The sequence below is a fragment of the Panthera onca genome, chromosome E1 (assembly GCF_046562875.1).
Source record: "Panthera onca isolate mPanOnc1 chromosome E1, mPanOnc1 haplotype 2, whole genome shotgun sequence".
NCBI classification, from domain to species: Eukaryota; Metazoa; Chordata; class Mammalia; order Carnivora; family Felidae; genus Panthera; species Panthera onca.
The window spans coordinates 1226503-1244425 of record NC_138352.1 but is presented as its reverse complement, the minus strand read 5'-3'; the positions used below and the strand labels follow the sequence as shown (position 1 = coordinate 1244425).

Below are 17923 nucleotides of genomic sequence, written 5' to 3'. Positions count from 1 at the left end.
CAAGACTTTTGTGATGTCTATTACCTACAAAAATAATATTCAAGATACAGGAGTAACTTCAAGTCAAGACATTTGAGAATTTTAATGTTTCTCTATAAACTTTGGGGGAATAAGCTTTGCAATACTTTAGCATTTTTCATGTAACCTTTGTGAGGGAGAAGAAAACAACTTACTTTACGTTTTTTCTTTCCTTGTCCTTTTCTTCAAGCCTCTTCATGTCTCTAGCCGCCTGATCCTAATGAAACAAAAAACCTGTATGGAATCATATCCACTAAAAACATTACGAAGGGAATTTCTTTATAAAGAATTTTTAGATTTGAACTAGTGACATCACAGTTTTGGCTATGCATTTTGACAATTATATCTTGATGCAATCAAAGTGCACTTTTGACAATTTTTAAAATATTTATTTATTTTGAAAGACAGAAAGCAGGGGAGGGGCAGAGAGAGAGAGAGAGAGAGAGAGAATATCCCAAGCAGGCTCTGCGCTGTCAGTGCAGAGCTCGATGTGGGGCTTAAACTCACAAACTCTGAGAGCTTGACTTAAGCTGAAATCAAAAGTCAGACTCTTAACCAACTGAGCCATCTAGGCACCTAACAATTATTTTTTCAAAGAGAAATGTTCTAAAATCTTGGTTATATATGGACTGCATTGCATACATGGAAAAATTAGAAAAAAATTCCTTGATTGGTTACTCTTTAAAAAAATGAATTGTGGCTGTAAAACGCCTTAAATTCAGGCAAATTAGCCTTTCTCAAAGCATAGCTTAAGACCTTTTACATCAAACTACCAATGGAGTTAGTAAAAAAAAAAAAAAAAAAAAAAAAAATGCAAATTTCTGGATCTGACTTTGGAAAAACTGTTCTCACCATTTGGCAATGTCTGGAGAAATTTCTGGTTGCTTCTGGGTGGAGGGAGTGGGAAACAGGGGGGGTTGTTACCAGTATCTAGTGGGTAAAGGCCACAGATACTGATAAACATCCTACAATACACAGGACGGCCCCCATAACAAATTAGCAAACCCCAAATGCCAAAGTCCTGAGGTTGGGAAAACACTGCTCTGAATCTACCAAATCAGAATCCTTGGAGATGGAGTTAAATGCGTGTACTTCACATTTTTCACAGGCAAGTCTTGTATACAGCAAAGTGATAAACACTGATCTAACTCCCTGTTTTATACATGTGAAAATCAAGGTCAGAAGAATTAAGTAATTTTCCCCAAGGTTAAACACATCCTTGCACTACTGCTTCTTGTTACAAAGCAAGTTTTTCTGATTTCTGTGATTTACAAAACTGTCACTAACTATAACCTAGCATGGTCAGGTGTTCTATCTAATCAAATGTTCCCGATAAAGAGGAGTTATTCTAAAATGAAATACTGCACACAAACAAATCTACTTTTTAAGGAACTGAGACAGACATACACTATACTCGAGACTGTAACTGAAGTGAAAATGACATAATGTAACATAAGGAAAGGGCCACAAACACAGGACATATTTTTTTAAGCCCACATGAATCTTTTTTTTTGAAACACTTGCTAAAAATACATCTTCATCGTGAGTTCAAACACTAGAAAAGTTTATACTTTCCAGAACAGAATATACCTGAGATCAAGGATTAATGCAATATTGTGGCAACAACACTCTCTCCAAGATCAGACAATATCCAGTCTCTCTATCCTAAAATCAGCAAAACCCTTTCCAACACTATCCCAAAAAACACCCAGAATGATGCCATGTCAAAAAGATTTACCCTCCTACAGCTTCAACTACTTGAAATGCCAAACAGGAGAAACTGGGCCATTCTTGGATACTTCCACTCAAAAAGGGTTACACCAACTTGCGTTACTAAAAATTTAAATCTGAATTAAAACTGAGAAAATCAACAAATGATTTTACTTATTCACCATTAGGGATTTCAAGATATAATGAGAAACAGCCCTTCGGAAATGTCCGTACGTCAAGAAGATGGGGGGGGAGAAAGATACATATACATATAAGACACCCCAAACATGACAAACCATTTATCGCCTTTACTTGCAGAGAGAACAGCTTAACATACTTACTAAATTGTTACCATGTTGCAAAGCACGTGAAAGTTCTGAATAGTTCTGGTAAGTGTTATGGCAGAAATACAGTACTACAAGAACTCAGATACAGAATGACACAGCAGAAAAGAATATGAGATTTGGAACTGATTCTGGCTCAGCTACTTATAAAGTGCATATTCTTTAAGAGGCAAGTAATTGGGGTTATTCTAAATCAAAGATGGGAAACTGAGTAATGGGTACCAATCTGACAATCGGTAGGAAGTAAACCAGGATAAGAAAAGTTTTTCTTTAGGTATAGACATGCTTTGTTTGCATTTTAACAAGCAGGAATATTCTAAAGAAGCAAGCTCTGGGGCGCCTGGGTGGCTCAGTCGGTTAAGCCTCCGACTTCAGCTCAGGTCACGATCTCACGGGTCCGTGAGTTCGAGCCCCGCGTCGGGCTCTGGGCTGATGGCTCAGAGCCTGGAGCCTGCTTCCGATTCTGTGTCTCCCTCTCTCTCTGACCCTCCCCCGTTCATGCTCAGTCTCTCTCTGTCTCAAAAATAAATAAACGTTAAAAAAAAAAAATTAAAAAAAAAAAAAAAAAAAAAAGAAGCAAGCTCTAATTTTTCCTGTATCAATCACATGGCCCTGAGTCTTTTATTTTCTGATATTTGACAAGAGACCTAAGCTCAGAAAAATATTTCTCCACCGTAAGAAAACTACAACACGAGTGTGATGATAAACAGTTCTAAGTGGCAGCCTCAAAGTCAGGAAGATAAAACAGACTGATAGAACTAAGGTGAACCAGAAAAAGTGAGCCCTATCTAAAGGAGGCAACCATTTGCTCAGCACAAGCCTATTTTTGCCATGCAAAATGCAGGCTTAATACTGCCAGTGCCCACTTTTCAAGAGTCTGCACTTTTAGACAAAATCTCCTGATCTTAAAAATTCTGGCCCACATGTTTAAAAAGCAGTATCTAGGCCAAACAAAAATATCTATATTGGATTCTCTCTTCCCTCCTTTCTTAGAGAGGAGATCTGGCTTAAGACTTAGGTTACAAGTAACGGAGAAACCTGGAAGGACTTTATTTCATAAGCAACGAAGTGACAGTTTTTAAGTAAGAGGAATAACACCATAAGCAACATGCTTTAGTCTAATTACTCTGTTTTTGTATACCACATAAATGGGAGAACAGAAAGCCTAAAACAGGGAGAAAATTTAGATCAGGCAAGAGGTAATGAAAGTATAAAGCACACTGACTATAGTGGAAGCAGAAAGGAACAGACACAAAAAAATACTACAAAGATGAACAGAACTTGCCAAAGGAGGGGAAAGGTAGCATGATTTACTGGAAAGAGCTAGGTTCTCAGGACTACTAAGCAAGAAAAAATATGGTCCCAGCTCTACCACAAAGCACCAATGGGATTTAGGACAAGGGCTCTGAATTACCATAGGGTTCAATTTATAATCTTCTTAGTTAAAAAATTACATTTCTATGTATTCTTTTCTGCCAATCCCTACTGTTATTTTGAGTATTAAATGAAGTCATGAACATGTTTGATTATCTGGCATTAAGAGGAATATATAAGACAAAGATCTGGTTGAGGAAGAAAAAGATGCCAGGGGGACACCATCCATGTAAAAATGGCCAATATGTTTTAGAAAAGCAGAGCTGAAACCAAAGAGAGACTGTGGAACTAAAGGCATGAATTATTCACACAGAAGTTAAGTTTTAGAAGTGGATGAGGTCACTAGGAATGTATAAAGAGTGAAAATAGCAAATCGACATAGAGAACTGTAAGAATAATCATGTCTGAGAAACTGGAAGAGGATCTTAATAACAGTAACAGACAACAGAGAGATATGTAATGATTTTTCTTGGTATGATGATATGGTAGTTATGTTTTTTAAGTGTTATAGAGGTGCAGAAATACAAATGGATGAAATGGTACGTCTGAGATTTACTTTAAAATAATCTAAAAGAGGGGGCTAGATAACACAAGATGGGCCAAAAGTTGCTTACTGATAAAGCAGGGTGAAGGGTACGTGGGAGCTCATTATTCTACTTACATGCGTTTGAAATTTTTCATAATAAAAAGTAAATAAATATAAAAGAGAAATGGAGAAAAAGGACAAAATGCAAAATCACTAAAGCCTAGTGAGAACAGTTTTAATAAGGAAGCGGTTACAAATTTCAATTTCTACAGGGAGGTCATAGATGCTGATATCAAGAAATAAACATTAAAAGTACAGAATACAGGGGCGCCTGGGTGGCTCAGTCGGTTAAGCGGTCGACTTCGGCTCAGGTCATGATCTCACGGTTTGTGAGTCCGAGCCCCGCATCCAGCTCTGTGCTGACAGCTCAGAGCCTGAACCCTGCTTCAGATTCTGTGTCTCCCTCTCTCTGACCCTCCCCCGTTCATGCTCTGTCTCTCCCTGTCTCAAAAATAAATAAACGTTAAAAAAAAAAATTTTTTTTTAAATAAAAAAAAAAGTACAGAATACAGAATTCATAATTTTAGCAAGTTCCTTAGAAGTTTAACTGCCTTACATAAATATGTACTTAATAAATTGACACTGAATGAAATAATGTTCATTCCATTAAGAATATACAAAGAAATATTAAAACTTACACACATACAAATCTTGAGCTACCCTTGTTCAAGGGTCACAGTTCAAATTTTTAGGCATTGATCATCTCTGAAAATGCTACAGGGCATGTGGATGTATGTTTAAGAAACTATAGAGTAGGAGAGCAAAATCCTCCCCAAAAAGGGTCAGAAAGCAAATTCTGAATGACTGAATAACTAGGTTAATTTGGTATCTAACTGTTGCAACTTCTAACAAAACAGCCTCGATACTTGCCTCCACTTCAGCCATGAATGCCTCCAAGGGATCATCATCGCTGTCAGAATCTGGTGGCTTGGAATGGAACTGCTGGCGGGTAGGTGAGTTTTCGGCAGGAATATAAGGCAAATCAACATTGCTAGAGTCTTCTTCCTCATCTTCAAAATATCTGAAAATTAAAATGCACAATTAATAAAGGGAGTGTTTACTTTGGGGTTGGTGGATCCTTCGTTCAACAGAAATTTTTACTATGGTATATGTAGGTTACTATTAAAAGATCTGAACTCTACATGTTAAATTAGAGATCTCCAGGCTTTAGCAAACAACCTAATTTTAATTGTTTAATATATACAAAATTCTAATACTGAGAAAAAAAAGGGGAAAAACAGTCACACCAAATTCTCCCATTTTTAGCGTCTATTCAAATCACATTCTAGTTCTGTTAAAAGGGATGAGTTTTCAGTACAAATTTAGTATATCATTGTTGAATAGATATATCAAATATTAGAGTTTGTGGTATGGAAAAAATTACTTTTGTATGAAATATTAAAAATCTAGTGTTTTTTTTTTTAATATAATCCTTCAAAAACATTTTAGCAATATATTCACAAGGCTAGGTAGGGACTTCAGAAATGTTGGGCTACTTTCTGAGGACAGAACACTTACAGTTAAAAATATATGCTCAGGGACACCTGGGTGGCTCAGTCGGTTGAGTGTTGGGCTCCTGATTCTGGCTCAGGTCATGACCTCACTGTTTTGTGAGTTTAAGTCCCATGTGGGCTCTGTGCTGACAACACGGAGCCTGGTTGAGATTCTCCCTTTTCCTGCCCTTCCCCTACTCATGCATGCATACGTGCACTCTCTCCCTCAAAATAAATAAATAATCTTTAAAATAAATAAATAAATAAATAAATGCTTAATCTAAAATCATTCCCCATACTTAAGTATTCAGAAAAACAACTTCAAGGTCTGGAAAAGTATCCTTCTCTATAGCTCTTTATAAACTAAAACACAACAAAAACAATGTTTACATTTAACCTCAAAATTTAATAGTAATACAACCAAATATTAAATAAATAACAATTGCAGTTTAAAATTTTAAAGCATTTCAGGTTTTTGCAGGAATTATTTTAAAAGCTCTAACAACTGTTATGTGCTATACACACACACACGCATATTCATTTATATAGGTTTCATTTAACTAATGAAAAAGTATCCTTGAATTGGTAAAATGCTCTTTAGAATAATGATCCTTGACTTTTCTAAGTCTGAAACATCTACTTCTGTATTCCTGCCACATACCAGTTTTTTTTTTACTTTTTTTTTTTTTAACGTTTATTCATATTTTGAGACAGAGTGTGAGTGGGGGAGGGGCAGAGAGAGAGGGAGACACAGAATCTAAAGAAGGCTCCAGGTTCTGAACTGACAGCACAGAGCCTGACGTGGGGCTCGAACTCACAGATTGTGAGACCATGACCTGGGCTGAAGTCGGACGCTTAACCGAATGAGCCACCCAGGCACCCCGCAACATACCAGTTTTTAAAGACACCGCTGTGTACTTGAAAAATTCCCATCTTGAGTTCATAATTAAAAAAGGAAAAATCTCAAGCATGTCACAACCAGGTTGGAAATAATAGCAGTGAGAGATTTCTTCAGAGTCAGTAAACAATTTATAATCTATAGGAATTAGAATTCAAACCTTTAAACCCCAGCTTTTATTAACAACCACTTTACCAAGTTTAAAAAGATAATTGTTAAATATGTTTCCTGTGAACTGCTGGCAAAAATCTGAATAGATTTTTCTCCCACCATAAGATGTTGCAACCTGACAGTTTTCAGACTTGGGAGTTGAGACCAAATGTGTCTCTCTACCAGCTGTGACAACTGCCTGTGACAAAAACTTATATGGGGTCAATAAAAGACTTCAGTAAAGGTCATCAAAAACCACACGTTTAAAACTCTTCAGTCATATTTAGGTTCAAAGGCCTCAAATCTTTTTTGGAACAAGGAAAGATATAAGCAAGCACATAAGCATTAGGTTCCTTACAAATGAGTAAACTCAACAATTTAACTTATTAGGAACAACACAATTCAGTGGGAAAAGCAATTGAAGAGGTCTTATTATTATTTGGGAAACAAAGGGTTTCTTCATCTCACTTTCTGTTGATGGAATGAGTATCTCAAAGCCCAACCTTTGCTCAATTACCAGGATTACCACTTACGCATTTTCTTCATCAAAGTTGGCCCGTTTAGATCCAATTTTGTAGAAAGAAGGGAGCTGTGGTGGAGCTGACTTTCCAAATCCGGAAGAAGAGCTGGTTGCCCCAAAGGCACTGTGGGACTGTTGTGGGAGTTTGGGTTCCTCTTTCTTTCCAGCACTGATGGCAAAACCTCCAAAGCCAAATCCCCTCTTGGTGCCTGGACCACCTTTATTCCAATTCATGGTGTCAATGATTTATCTGTTAGGAACAAGATACATTAATAATAAATTCAACTTTTATCAATAGCTCACGGAGTTTTATGTCCCTTCCAACTTCTACCTACATCTTTAAACTTCTGCCTCTCGATGAAAACTCTAACTTTGTACTTCAGCTATGCAATATGCTAACCTCAACAAACTGTCATATTTTCTAAAACACTGAAAAAAACTGTTGTTCATTTTTTGGAATCACAATCCAAACAGGAATGCAAGATTTAATATCATCCTCTTCAAAATGATTTGACCACTAATTTAACATCTTTAAGCTACCAAAAATACTCACAAGGTAACAAATATTTTGGGGATCTGATAGGTACTTGTGTTTGGCAACAAAAAGTACCAACAGAAAAAGACTTTAATCTCTTAATATTTATTCCCAGGAGTTTATATTATTGTCTACCAGGAAATAGATGATCCTCACCCCCCAAAAGAGACTAAAACAACCTATAATTACAATATAATGTAATGCTTATTGTAACAAAATCAAAGATTGTTCTCCAGGAATGATATCAAGAAGAATGAAAGAATCAACACTTAAAAAGATTAATTTAGTTATTTGTAGATAGTATCTATGTAATTGTCTCTGAAGGATACTTATGAACCACACATTAATTGAGCAATGCCCACTAGAACACTAGCCAGGAAGAAACCATGATTCACTGATCTGTTGCTTGAAGTACTAGTTAGCCAATGGTTAAGGATTACAACGAAATTTCCTGAGCATCAATCAAATCAGTTTAAAAACAATACTGTATTTAAAAAAATGCTATATTATCTTATTAGTCTTGGCTCCAAAAAACCTTTTTAACAACAGAAGCTACCTAAGTTTTATAGAAAAGCAGAAAACCCACAAAGCAAAAAGGAACAAAATTTTAAACTACTTGAAATTTCCTCTCCTAGATACATAATTTTGATATCTTTGCTATTTTTTCTGTACTATGTGTACACACACACACACACACACACACACAATTTAAAACCAAACCATACTATATTGTTTTAGTTACCAATTTCTTCACCTAAAGATACACTATGAAAATTTTTAAATGTCAATACATCTCTCCACTACTGTTTTATGATGTTGTGAAAACTATCACATATCTTTGTGCATACCTATAATTATTTCTTCAGGATCAATTTTAAAAATGCAATTGCTTAGCCAAAGGGAATATGTACTTTAACTTTTTAAAATTTTAATTACTACTTACATTTATGGAAAAGTACCTGATACATACTGAGTAAAATAAGAGCATGAAACAAGGTGGGTGGTATGGTTCAATGTAACTCAATATAAAAGCATGTGTTACATATACAGATAGCTGGAGGGCTTTTTCTCAAAATTTTAATAGCAGTTATTCCATTTTTACTTATTTCTTTGTATTAAGGTTTACTATTAACAGGAAAAATTAAAATGTTTATAATGGACTCTGAAGCCAATGTGGGAAAAAGTTCCTAAAGCTGCTTTTTATGATGACATTGTTGAAAAGACCATTAACAAAATGCTCTACTTTTCTGGTTCTATGCCCCTCCCCATATACACCTTGTAAGTTTTGTTTGAACTGTTATTATACAGCACGTAGACCAGTCTACTGAGTATTAAATCTGATTTATGCTGTGTCAATCTTCACCCTTAGTTTCAAATAAGGAATTTCCTTTTTTTTTGGGGGGGGGGGGGCGGGGGGGACTGTCTTTAATAATTTTAGACCTTTTGGGGTGCCTGGTTGGCTCAGTCAGTTAATCAGTTAAGTGTCTGACTTCAGCTCAGGTCACGATCTTACAATCTGTGACTTCGAGCCCAGCATCGGGCTCTATGCTGACAGCTCAGAGCCTGGAGCCTCCTTTGGATTCTGTGTCTCATCTCTTCTGCTCCTCCCCTGCTGACACTCTCTCTGTCCTTAAAAAATAAACATTAGGGGCGCCTGAGTGGCTCTATCGGTTGGGCGACCAACTTCGGCTCAGGTCATGATCATACGGTTCGTGGGTTCGAGCCCTGCGTCAGGCTCTGTGCTGACAGCTCGGAGCCTGGAGCCTGCTTCAGATTCTGTGTCTCCCTCTCTCTCTACCCCTCCCCTGCTCACATCCTGTGTCTGTCTATCGATAATGAATACATGTTAAAAAAATTTTTTTTAAAAACATTAAAAAAATAATAATTTTGGACCTTTTATTACAGTTACACATGGCTAAAATAAGTACTTAATAAGTACTAGTTCTCTTGAATTTAATTAAGACCATCTACTGCTTTCTTCTTGAATCCCTTAGGGAGAATCAACATAATTCTAATCAGATGGATGAAATTTAGTTAGAATATTTATAAGCAAGAAAATTTTAGTATCTGATAATGTTGTTTAACCTATCTGTGAACCTGGCTTTACAAGATCTATTCCCAAACAACAAAAATGATGGATCTGAATTTTAACCTCATTTTTCCTAATGTGTATAAAATATTGCAATGGGCTAATAAATAAACAACAGAAATCAGAATGTAAGCAAAGGAAGGATGAAAAAAAACATTCTGTAGGTTTGGGTAGATTTTAGGAATCACATGGGGGCACCAGGGTGGCTCAGTTGTTTAAGCATCTGACTTTCAGCTCAGAGCATGATCTCATGGTTCACAAGTTTGAGCCCTGCATCGGGCTCTGTGCTGACAGCTCAGAGTGTGGATCCTGCTTCAGAATCCGTGTCTCCCTCTTTCTCTGCCCCTCCCCAACTTGCACTCTGTGTCTGTCTCTCTCCCTCTCTCTCTCTCTCTCTCAAAAATAAACATTTAAAAAAAAAAAAAAAGAATCACATGAACAATCTCCTAGCAGGGAAACTTTCAATGGTTTACTGAAAGCTTGCTGAGAAATGTCAGGCAGTGTACCAGGTGCTGGGGATTTATTTTATTTATTTAAGTCTATTTATTTATTTTGAGAGAGAGTACACATGAGGGAGGAGCAGAGAGAGAGAGAGAGAGAGGCAGAGAGAGAGAGAGAACCCCAAGCAGACTCCGCACTGTCAGTACAGAGCATGACGTGGGGCTCCTTTTCACGAACCAGATCATGACCTGATCCAAAATCAAGAGTCGGACACTCAACCAAGTCACCCAGGTGCCCCCAAGTTCTGGGCATTTACATATGAAAAACACAGTCCCATTTTCAAGGGGTTCACGGTGTGGTTGCTAATAAACCAACATGATGTGCTGTAGCACAGGTCCTGCACAAAGTGCATTCACTCGTGGCCCAGGAAGGAGGTATTAAACCCAGGATGAATGGAGAAGACTCAGCTTTTCTGAGATGATGCTGGTGTTCGGTTTTAAAATCTGAAGAGGCATTAGACCAGGGTAGAAGGGTGAGAGGAGGGCTTTTTTTTTTTTTTTTTTTTTTTTTTTTTAATTTTAGTTGGAACACATATAGTGCAATATTGGTTTCAGGAGAATTCAGTGGTTCATCAGTTACACACAACACCCAGTGCTTATCACAACAGGCCCCCGCCTTAGTACCCATCACCCATCTAGCCCATATCCCTCTGTCAACCCAGAATTTGTTTTTTATCATTAAGAGTCTCTTGTGGTTTGTTTCCCTCTCTTCTCCCCGCCCCCAACAAACGTTCATCTGTTTTGTTTCTTAAATTCACACAAGTGAAATCATATGGTATTTACCGTCTTCTGAATTATTTCACTTGGCACAGTACATTCTAGCTCCATCCATGTCATTACGAATGGCAAGAATTCATTCTGTTTCACGGCTGAGTAATATTCCATTGTATGTATACACACCACATCTTCTTTATCCATTCATCAGTTGATGGACATTTGGGCTCTCTCCATAGTTTGGCTATTGTTGATAATGCTGCTATATAAGCATTGAGGTGCATGTACCCCTTCGAATCTGTATTTTGGTAACCTTTGGGTAAATACCTATAATAATGCAATTCTTGGCTTATAGAGTGGTTCTATTCTTGGTTCCCCCCCCCCTTTTTTTTAAAGTTTATTTTGAGAGAGAGAGTGAGAGCACTCGGGGGAGGGGCAGAGAGAGAGGGAGAGGGAGAAAGAACCCCAAGCAGGCTCCGTGCTGTCAGCAAGGAACCTGATGTGGAGCTCAATCTCATAAACCCGGAGTTGATGACCTGAGTTGAAGCCAAGTCAAGTCAGATGCTTAACCAACTGAGACACCCAGGCACCCCTGTTTTTAGTTTAAGAGAGGAAGGCATTTTAGATTGAGGAAACTGTAAGTAGTACCACGGAGAACTGGAAATAGTGCCGTGCAGCTAGAGTTCAGTGAGACTTCTAGGAAAGTTGTAGGTCACATATTCAGAAAGACAGACAGGCCCAGATGTGGCTATGCTAAAAATATACAAAACTGTACTTTACCAGCTATAAGAAATCATTACTTTTAAGCAAACAGGGGACATGTTTCAGATCAGTGTTGAAGAAAGATTAAATGGTAGACAATATGAAAAGTAGGAGGCAAGGAAAGTGGCTAAGAGGTTATCATAAAAATACAGATGTAAAGTAACATGGTACTGAACTAAGGAAGTGGCTACAAGGAAGGAGAAGGAGGGGGTGGAACTGAGTTATTAAGTGTCTATGAGAAAGTTCAATAGGGGCGGGTGAGTGACAAGTGGATGTGGAAGCTAAGGAGCAAGGAAAGGTCTAGAATAAGTTTGGAAGTGTCTGGCTTTTACAGATTGGGGGAATGGTGGGGCCATTTACAGGGATAGAAGCCTAGAAAAGCCACGCTTGGAGAAGCAGGCAGAACAGGAGATGGGAGAGCTAAGGAAAGATGCTAACTTCATCTTTCTATAACTTCAAAAAGGGTCTATAACTTCAAAAACGGTCTGTGATGGAGTACAGATGTGATACAAGACATGTGCATTCGAGGTTACTGGTATAGATAAGCTAGCAGAGAGAGGGCACAGAGAGTGAGAAAAGGGACAAGACAAATGTTAGGGTTGATCAACAGTTAGGAATGGGCAGGGGAAAAGAAACTCATGTGGCAACCTGAGAAGGAAAGGAGGAAGGGGGCACAGTAGAGAATAGTGGCATAGAAGAGGAGAGAAATTTTATAGGCAGAAAGAAATGTCCAATGTTCCATTTTCAATGGAAATATGTTTGTTTGTTTGTTTGTTTGTTTGTTTTTTTAATGGAAATATGTTTGAAGGGGAGCCTGGGTGGCTCAGTCAGTTAAGTGTCCAACTTCAGTTCATGTCGTGATCTGGTGGTAGATCCTGGATTGGGCTCTTTGCTCACAACTCAGAGCCTGGAACCTATTTCAGATTCTTTTTCCCTCCTCTCTCTGCCCCTCCCCTCCCCTGCCCTCTCTCTCTCTCTCTCAAAAACAAAATAAACATTAAAAACATTGGTTTTTGTTGGATGAATAAATATACATTCAGGCTCTTCAAAATTCACCCCAGTATTTGTGAAAACCATCATCTTCCATTATTACAAACCCTGCCATCCAACCTTCCTGATTAAATCTAAGCCACTCATCCTCAATGTACCATTAATTTCTTAGTGTTGACAATAAGTCTTCCTGTTCGACTATGTAGGCTTTACTACCTAGGTATATGACTACAGATCCTTGACAATCAGAGGTTTGAGGGATAACGGATACAACAAGCAAAAGACAGCTAACCTAATCTCTATTTGGTTGCATGTTTAAAAAAAAGAAAAAGATGAACCCTCCTCTGTTTTAAAACTAATTTCCATTCTCTAAGCAAATATTGTTTGGAGAAGAGACATCTAGTGGAGAGTTAAGGAAGAAATAAACATAGTGAGATTTAAAAATTAACTATAGTCCTGCTATTTGTGGGTCTTCTCAAAGCTCCCTTTATTTGGTCTTAACATACACGCACACATACACATGCTTCTAAGCCTCCTCTCAGATAATAATAACATAATAATATGCCTGGTACATCCTTCCTACCAAGCTGGCAAACTCCTATCAAACAGCTCTGAAACTTCACCTCTGCCTCCCTAAACACTTCTCACATTGACAAGATGAAAACACCTGCAAGCTTCAGTCCCCGTAAAATCACCACATGGCTTCCACACCCAGTTAAAGTTCAGACTTCCTTAAAAACAACAAACCACCAAAAAATCCTAAATAACCCAAGTTAAACAGAGGCAAAGTACTTGAATAGACATTTCGTCAAAGAAGATATATAAATGGTCAATAAGCATATGAAAAGATGCTCATCCCTAGTGAAGGGAAATGTAAATGAAAACCACATCCCCGGGGCGCCTGGGTGGCTTGGCTTGGTCGGTTAAGTGCCCTTAAGTGCCCGACTTCGGCTCAGGTCAAGATCTCACAGGCCGTGAGTTCAAGCCCCGCATCGGGCTCTGTGCTGACAGCTCAGAGCCTGGAGCCAGTTTCAGATTCTGTGTCTCCCTCTCTCTCTGCCCCTCCCCTGTTCATGCTCTGTCTCTCTCTGTCTCAAAAATAAACGTTTAAAAAAAAAAAAAAAAAAAAAAAACCACATCCCCTCATACTCTTTAGGATGACTACTAAAAAACAAAACAAAAACAAACAACACAACAGAAAATAACAAGTGTTGGCAAGGATATGGAGGAACTGGAACCCTGTATAGTGCTGGTGGTGACATAAAATGGTTCAGCCACTGTGGAAAACATTATGGTGGTTCTTCAAAAAACGAATCCTAGAACTACCATATAATCCAGCAATTCCACTTCTGGGTGGAATATCCCCGAAAGAACTGAAGCAGGAACAGACATCTGACCTATGATTTTTTTTTTTTTTTTTTTTTTTTTTTTTTTTTTTTTTGACAGAGACAGAGAATGAGCATGGGAGAGTGCAAGGGGGGTAGGGGCAGAAGGAGAGGGAGAGAGAATCTCAAGCAAGCTCCACACCCAGCACAAACCCGACGTGGGGCTCAATCTCATGACTGTGAGGTCATGACCTGAGCTGAAATCAAGTCAGATGCTTAACCTACTGAGCCACTGAGGTGCCCCTCTGAACCATGATCTTAGCAGTACAATTCACAACAGTCAAAAGATGGCAGGAACCTAAGTGTCCATTGATAGATGAGTAAACTAAATGGGATATGTATACACACACACACACACACACACACACATATACACACACATACACTATGTAAACACGTACATATATCAACATTATTCAGCCTTAAAAAGGAAGGAAATTCTGACAGGTGCTACAACAACATGAATGAAACTTGAGGACATCACGTTAAGGAAATAAGCCAGTCAAAAAGGACAAACAGTGTATGATTCCACTTGTATTAGGCAGAATACAGTCAAACTCAGAGACAGAAAATAGAACAGGTTGGGGCACCTGGGTGATCAGTCTGTTAAGCGTCCAACCCTCGATTTCAGCTCGGGTCATGATTTCATGGTTTGTGAGATTGAGTCCCGCATCAGGCTCTATGCTAACAGCATGAAGGCTGCTTGGGGTTCTCTCTCTCCCTCTTTCTCTACCCCTCCCACACTTGTGCTGTCAAATAAACAAACCGATAATTAAAATTTATAAATAATAAATTAAAAAAATTAAAAAATAATTAAAATAAATATATAATTAAAATAATAAATTAAAAAAATAATAAAGTAGAATTGGTTGCCAAAGCCCAGGAGTGCAGAGGAATGGGGAGTTATTGTTTAATGGGTACACAGTCTCAGTTTTACAAGATAAAGAGTTCTGTGAACACTATGGTGGTGATGGCAGCACAACAATGTGGATGTAATCAACGCCACTGAACTATACGCTCAAAATGGGTTAAGATTTTTCTATGTGTATTATAAAAACAAAAAAATCATGAAAATTAAAGGATTAGAATTCCATTTGCACAAGTGTTTTTAGGTTGCTATTTTATTAGTTTATAAGGAATAATGCTGTCTAGACCTCAGTCTCTACTCTGAAATGCAAACATATTTGTGAAAATTTGATTACATCTTTTTCTTTAAAAAAAAACCCCGCTTTTTAAAATTTCTAATTTGATGGGGCGCCTGGGTGGCTCGGTCAGTTAAGCGGCCGACTTCGGCTCAGGTCATGATCTCACGGTCCTTGAGTTCGAGCCCCACGTCAGGCTCTGTGCTGACTGCTCAGAGCCTGGAGCCTGTTTCAGATTCTGTGTCTCCCTCTCTCTCTGACCCTCCCCCGTTCATGCTCTGTCTCTCTCTGTCTCAAAAATAAATACACATTAAAAAAAAATTTTTTTAATAAAATTTCTAATTTGAGGGGCACCTGGGTGGCTCAGTAGGTTAAGTGTCCGACTCTTGATTTCCGCTCAGGTCCCAGATCTCTCAGTTGATGAGATGGAGCCCTGCCTCCATCTGTGCTGACAGGGTGGAGGCTGCTTGGGATTCTCTATCTCCCTCTTTCTGCCCCTCCCCTGCTCTCACACACTCATGCCCCCCCCCCCCGCCCCGTGTTCTTTCTCTCTCTAAATAAATAAACATCTAAAAATAAAATTTCTAATTTAAAAATAATTAGCTCTGTAATAGAAGCATAAACAAAGTTTAGTGAGCACCTGCTTTAAAGAGAACCTAAGTCTGGTCTTAGTAATAACTTTATTTTATACTGACCACTAACTACTTTGTTATGTGTCGATGCTATGAGTGATACCCCTCCTTACCATTTCCATCTCCACTATAGCAAGAATTTCTTAACAAGTCCCTGTTATCCAGCCTCTACACCACTACCAGAGTGATCAATAATTCACAACGTACTGAGTACCTATTTTGCCAGACCCTTTTCTAGGTGCTTTGGATATAGTAACACAATCAGACACAGTCCCAGCCCTCAGGGAGTTCAGTCTAGTCCAGGAGAAAGAAAAACCAAATCATAATTTCAGGTAGTAAAAGTGCTATCAAACCAAACCAAGAAAAAAGCAAGCAAGAAGAGGTAAGCTATTACAAGAGAAAGAAATCAGGTCAGGCCTCTCTGCGATGACTGATAGTTGACAATTAACAAGTGACCCTCCACCCCCTCAACTCTACTGTTCTAAGAATGTCTGTTTTATTGGAAAAGTCTTGGTGATGAACATCTAGAGACTGTATCTACAACCAGCAAATATTCCATAAGCTATGAAAAATGTCTATGTGCTAAAGTACAAAAAAAATGAGAGATACATAGCAAAAGAGAAAATGAATTTTCACCTCCTTTGGTCTGTTAATAGTGTGGAACTAGGGAAAGTCATATGACTTTCGGTGGGCCAATGCTTAGGAAAAACCCTCTTCCAGGTTTTTTCAGATCCTGACCCCGAACCTTCCTGCCGCATTTCTCATTCTGTCATTCCCTTCAGTTCAGTAGCTCCCGACAGTTTGTCAATCAAGCTGGAACGAGACTCTCCATTGTGGCAACAAACTATATACTTCACCATTCATATCTCCCAGGGTTTTCATGCATGCATCAGTGTTCCCAGAAAACCAAGCACTTTGGTAAATGCCCTTCCCTTAACCTGGATTCCTTTCCCACCAAATCTCTCACTTATACCTACCTAAGTCTTCTCCTTCAAAGCCCATCTCACATACCAACTCCTAGAACCTATGACATGAATACAACTCTCCCAGAGAAGTGGTAGCTCATTCCTTAAACTCCTTTTCTAGTCCTAAAACACCCAATATTTAATCATAACTATTAGTGCTCTTTCTCTCACCAACTCCAAGTTACAAGTTTTATAGGTGAAGAAGCTGACTGACTCATTTTTTATCTCTTTTCTTTTCCACAGCATGTACTCATTATTCATGTTTATTCAATATGCAGGAGTCCCAAGGAGAAAAACTAAAGACAGCATAAAGTCTCACTTGGTATGGTTCTAGGTAATAAAATGCTATGACTTAGTAGAAAATCGTAACAGCATCGTAAACTAGCACAGACTATGCAACCAGAATATGTTCACAAACTCTAGCTTTGCCACTAACTTGATATGAACCTCAAAAAAGTCATTTGGCTTCTCTGGGCCTATAAGATAGGGAGAATATCACCTACTTGACAGGGTTGGTGTGAAAAACTGAGTTCATACAGAAAAATACACTTACAAGAAAGCTTGGCACATAGTAGGTGCACAATATGTATTAGCCATCATGTTTATCATTATTATTATTTCTCCAGAAGTCAATTTCTCCACTGGTAAATGGAGAATATCAAGCCAGAGTTCTCTAATCTCTTTCAACTCAGGGATCCCATACAAGTGCCACAAGACACTGAAGATGTCAGAGATCACGAAGAGCTGACAAGTGGGGATGGCTTCATAAGACAGCTAGAATCCCAGGCACAGAAAGACGCAAGCTGATTAGAGAAGTGTGAAGAAAGAAAACATTTTAAGGAGGAAAGCTAGATATAGCCAAGGTTAGGAAGAATAAGCAATGGCAGAATAAGCGTGGAACATAAGGAAGATAATTTGGCTAGGGTACACGTTTTGGGCAATGGTGAAAAATAAGATCTGATCTAAATGACTTTTAACAACAGTGGACTACAAAACAATTGATTATAAAACCATGTTACTTATCATTTGTTTCTGGAATTGGAGAAACCTCTAGTGACAATTTGCATCCACTCTAATAATCTGCCCTGAGAACATCTCACTATACACTGGGCACTA

The 17923-nt window shown here is 38.3% G+C and overlaps 1 protein-coding gene across 2 annotated transcripts in view; it reads right to left on the bottom strand.

Moving 5' to 3' along the window:
• Positions 1 to 17923, bottom strand: part of DDX42 (DEAD-box helicase 42) — a 39497-nt gene that overhangs the window by 19683 nt on the left and 1891 nt on the right. Inside the window, exons 2-4 of one of the 2 annotated variants that reach the window (XM_078438302.2) lie at positions 7107 to 7343; positions 4903 to 5053; positions 174 to 235 (exon numbers count right to left, since the gene is read on the bottom strand). In XM_078438302.2, coding sequence (XP_078294428.1) covers positions 174 to 235; positions 4903 to 5053; positions 7107 to 7327 — 434 coding nt within the window. In that variant the 5' untranslated portion in view covers positions 7328 to 7343. Of the gene's footprint in view, positions 1 to 173; positions 236 to 4902; positions 5054 to 7106; positions 7344 to 17923 lie in introns of those variants that run through there. The other variant, XM_078438303.2, reaches the window with a different exon arrangement.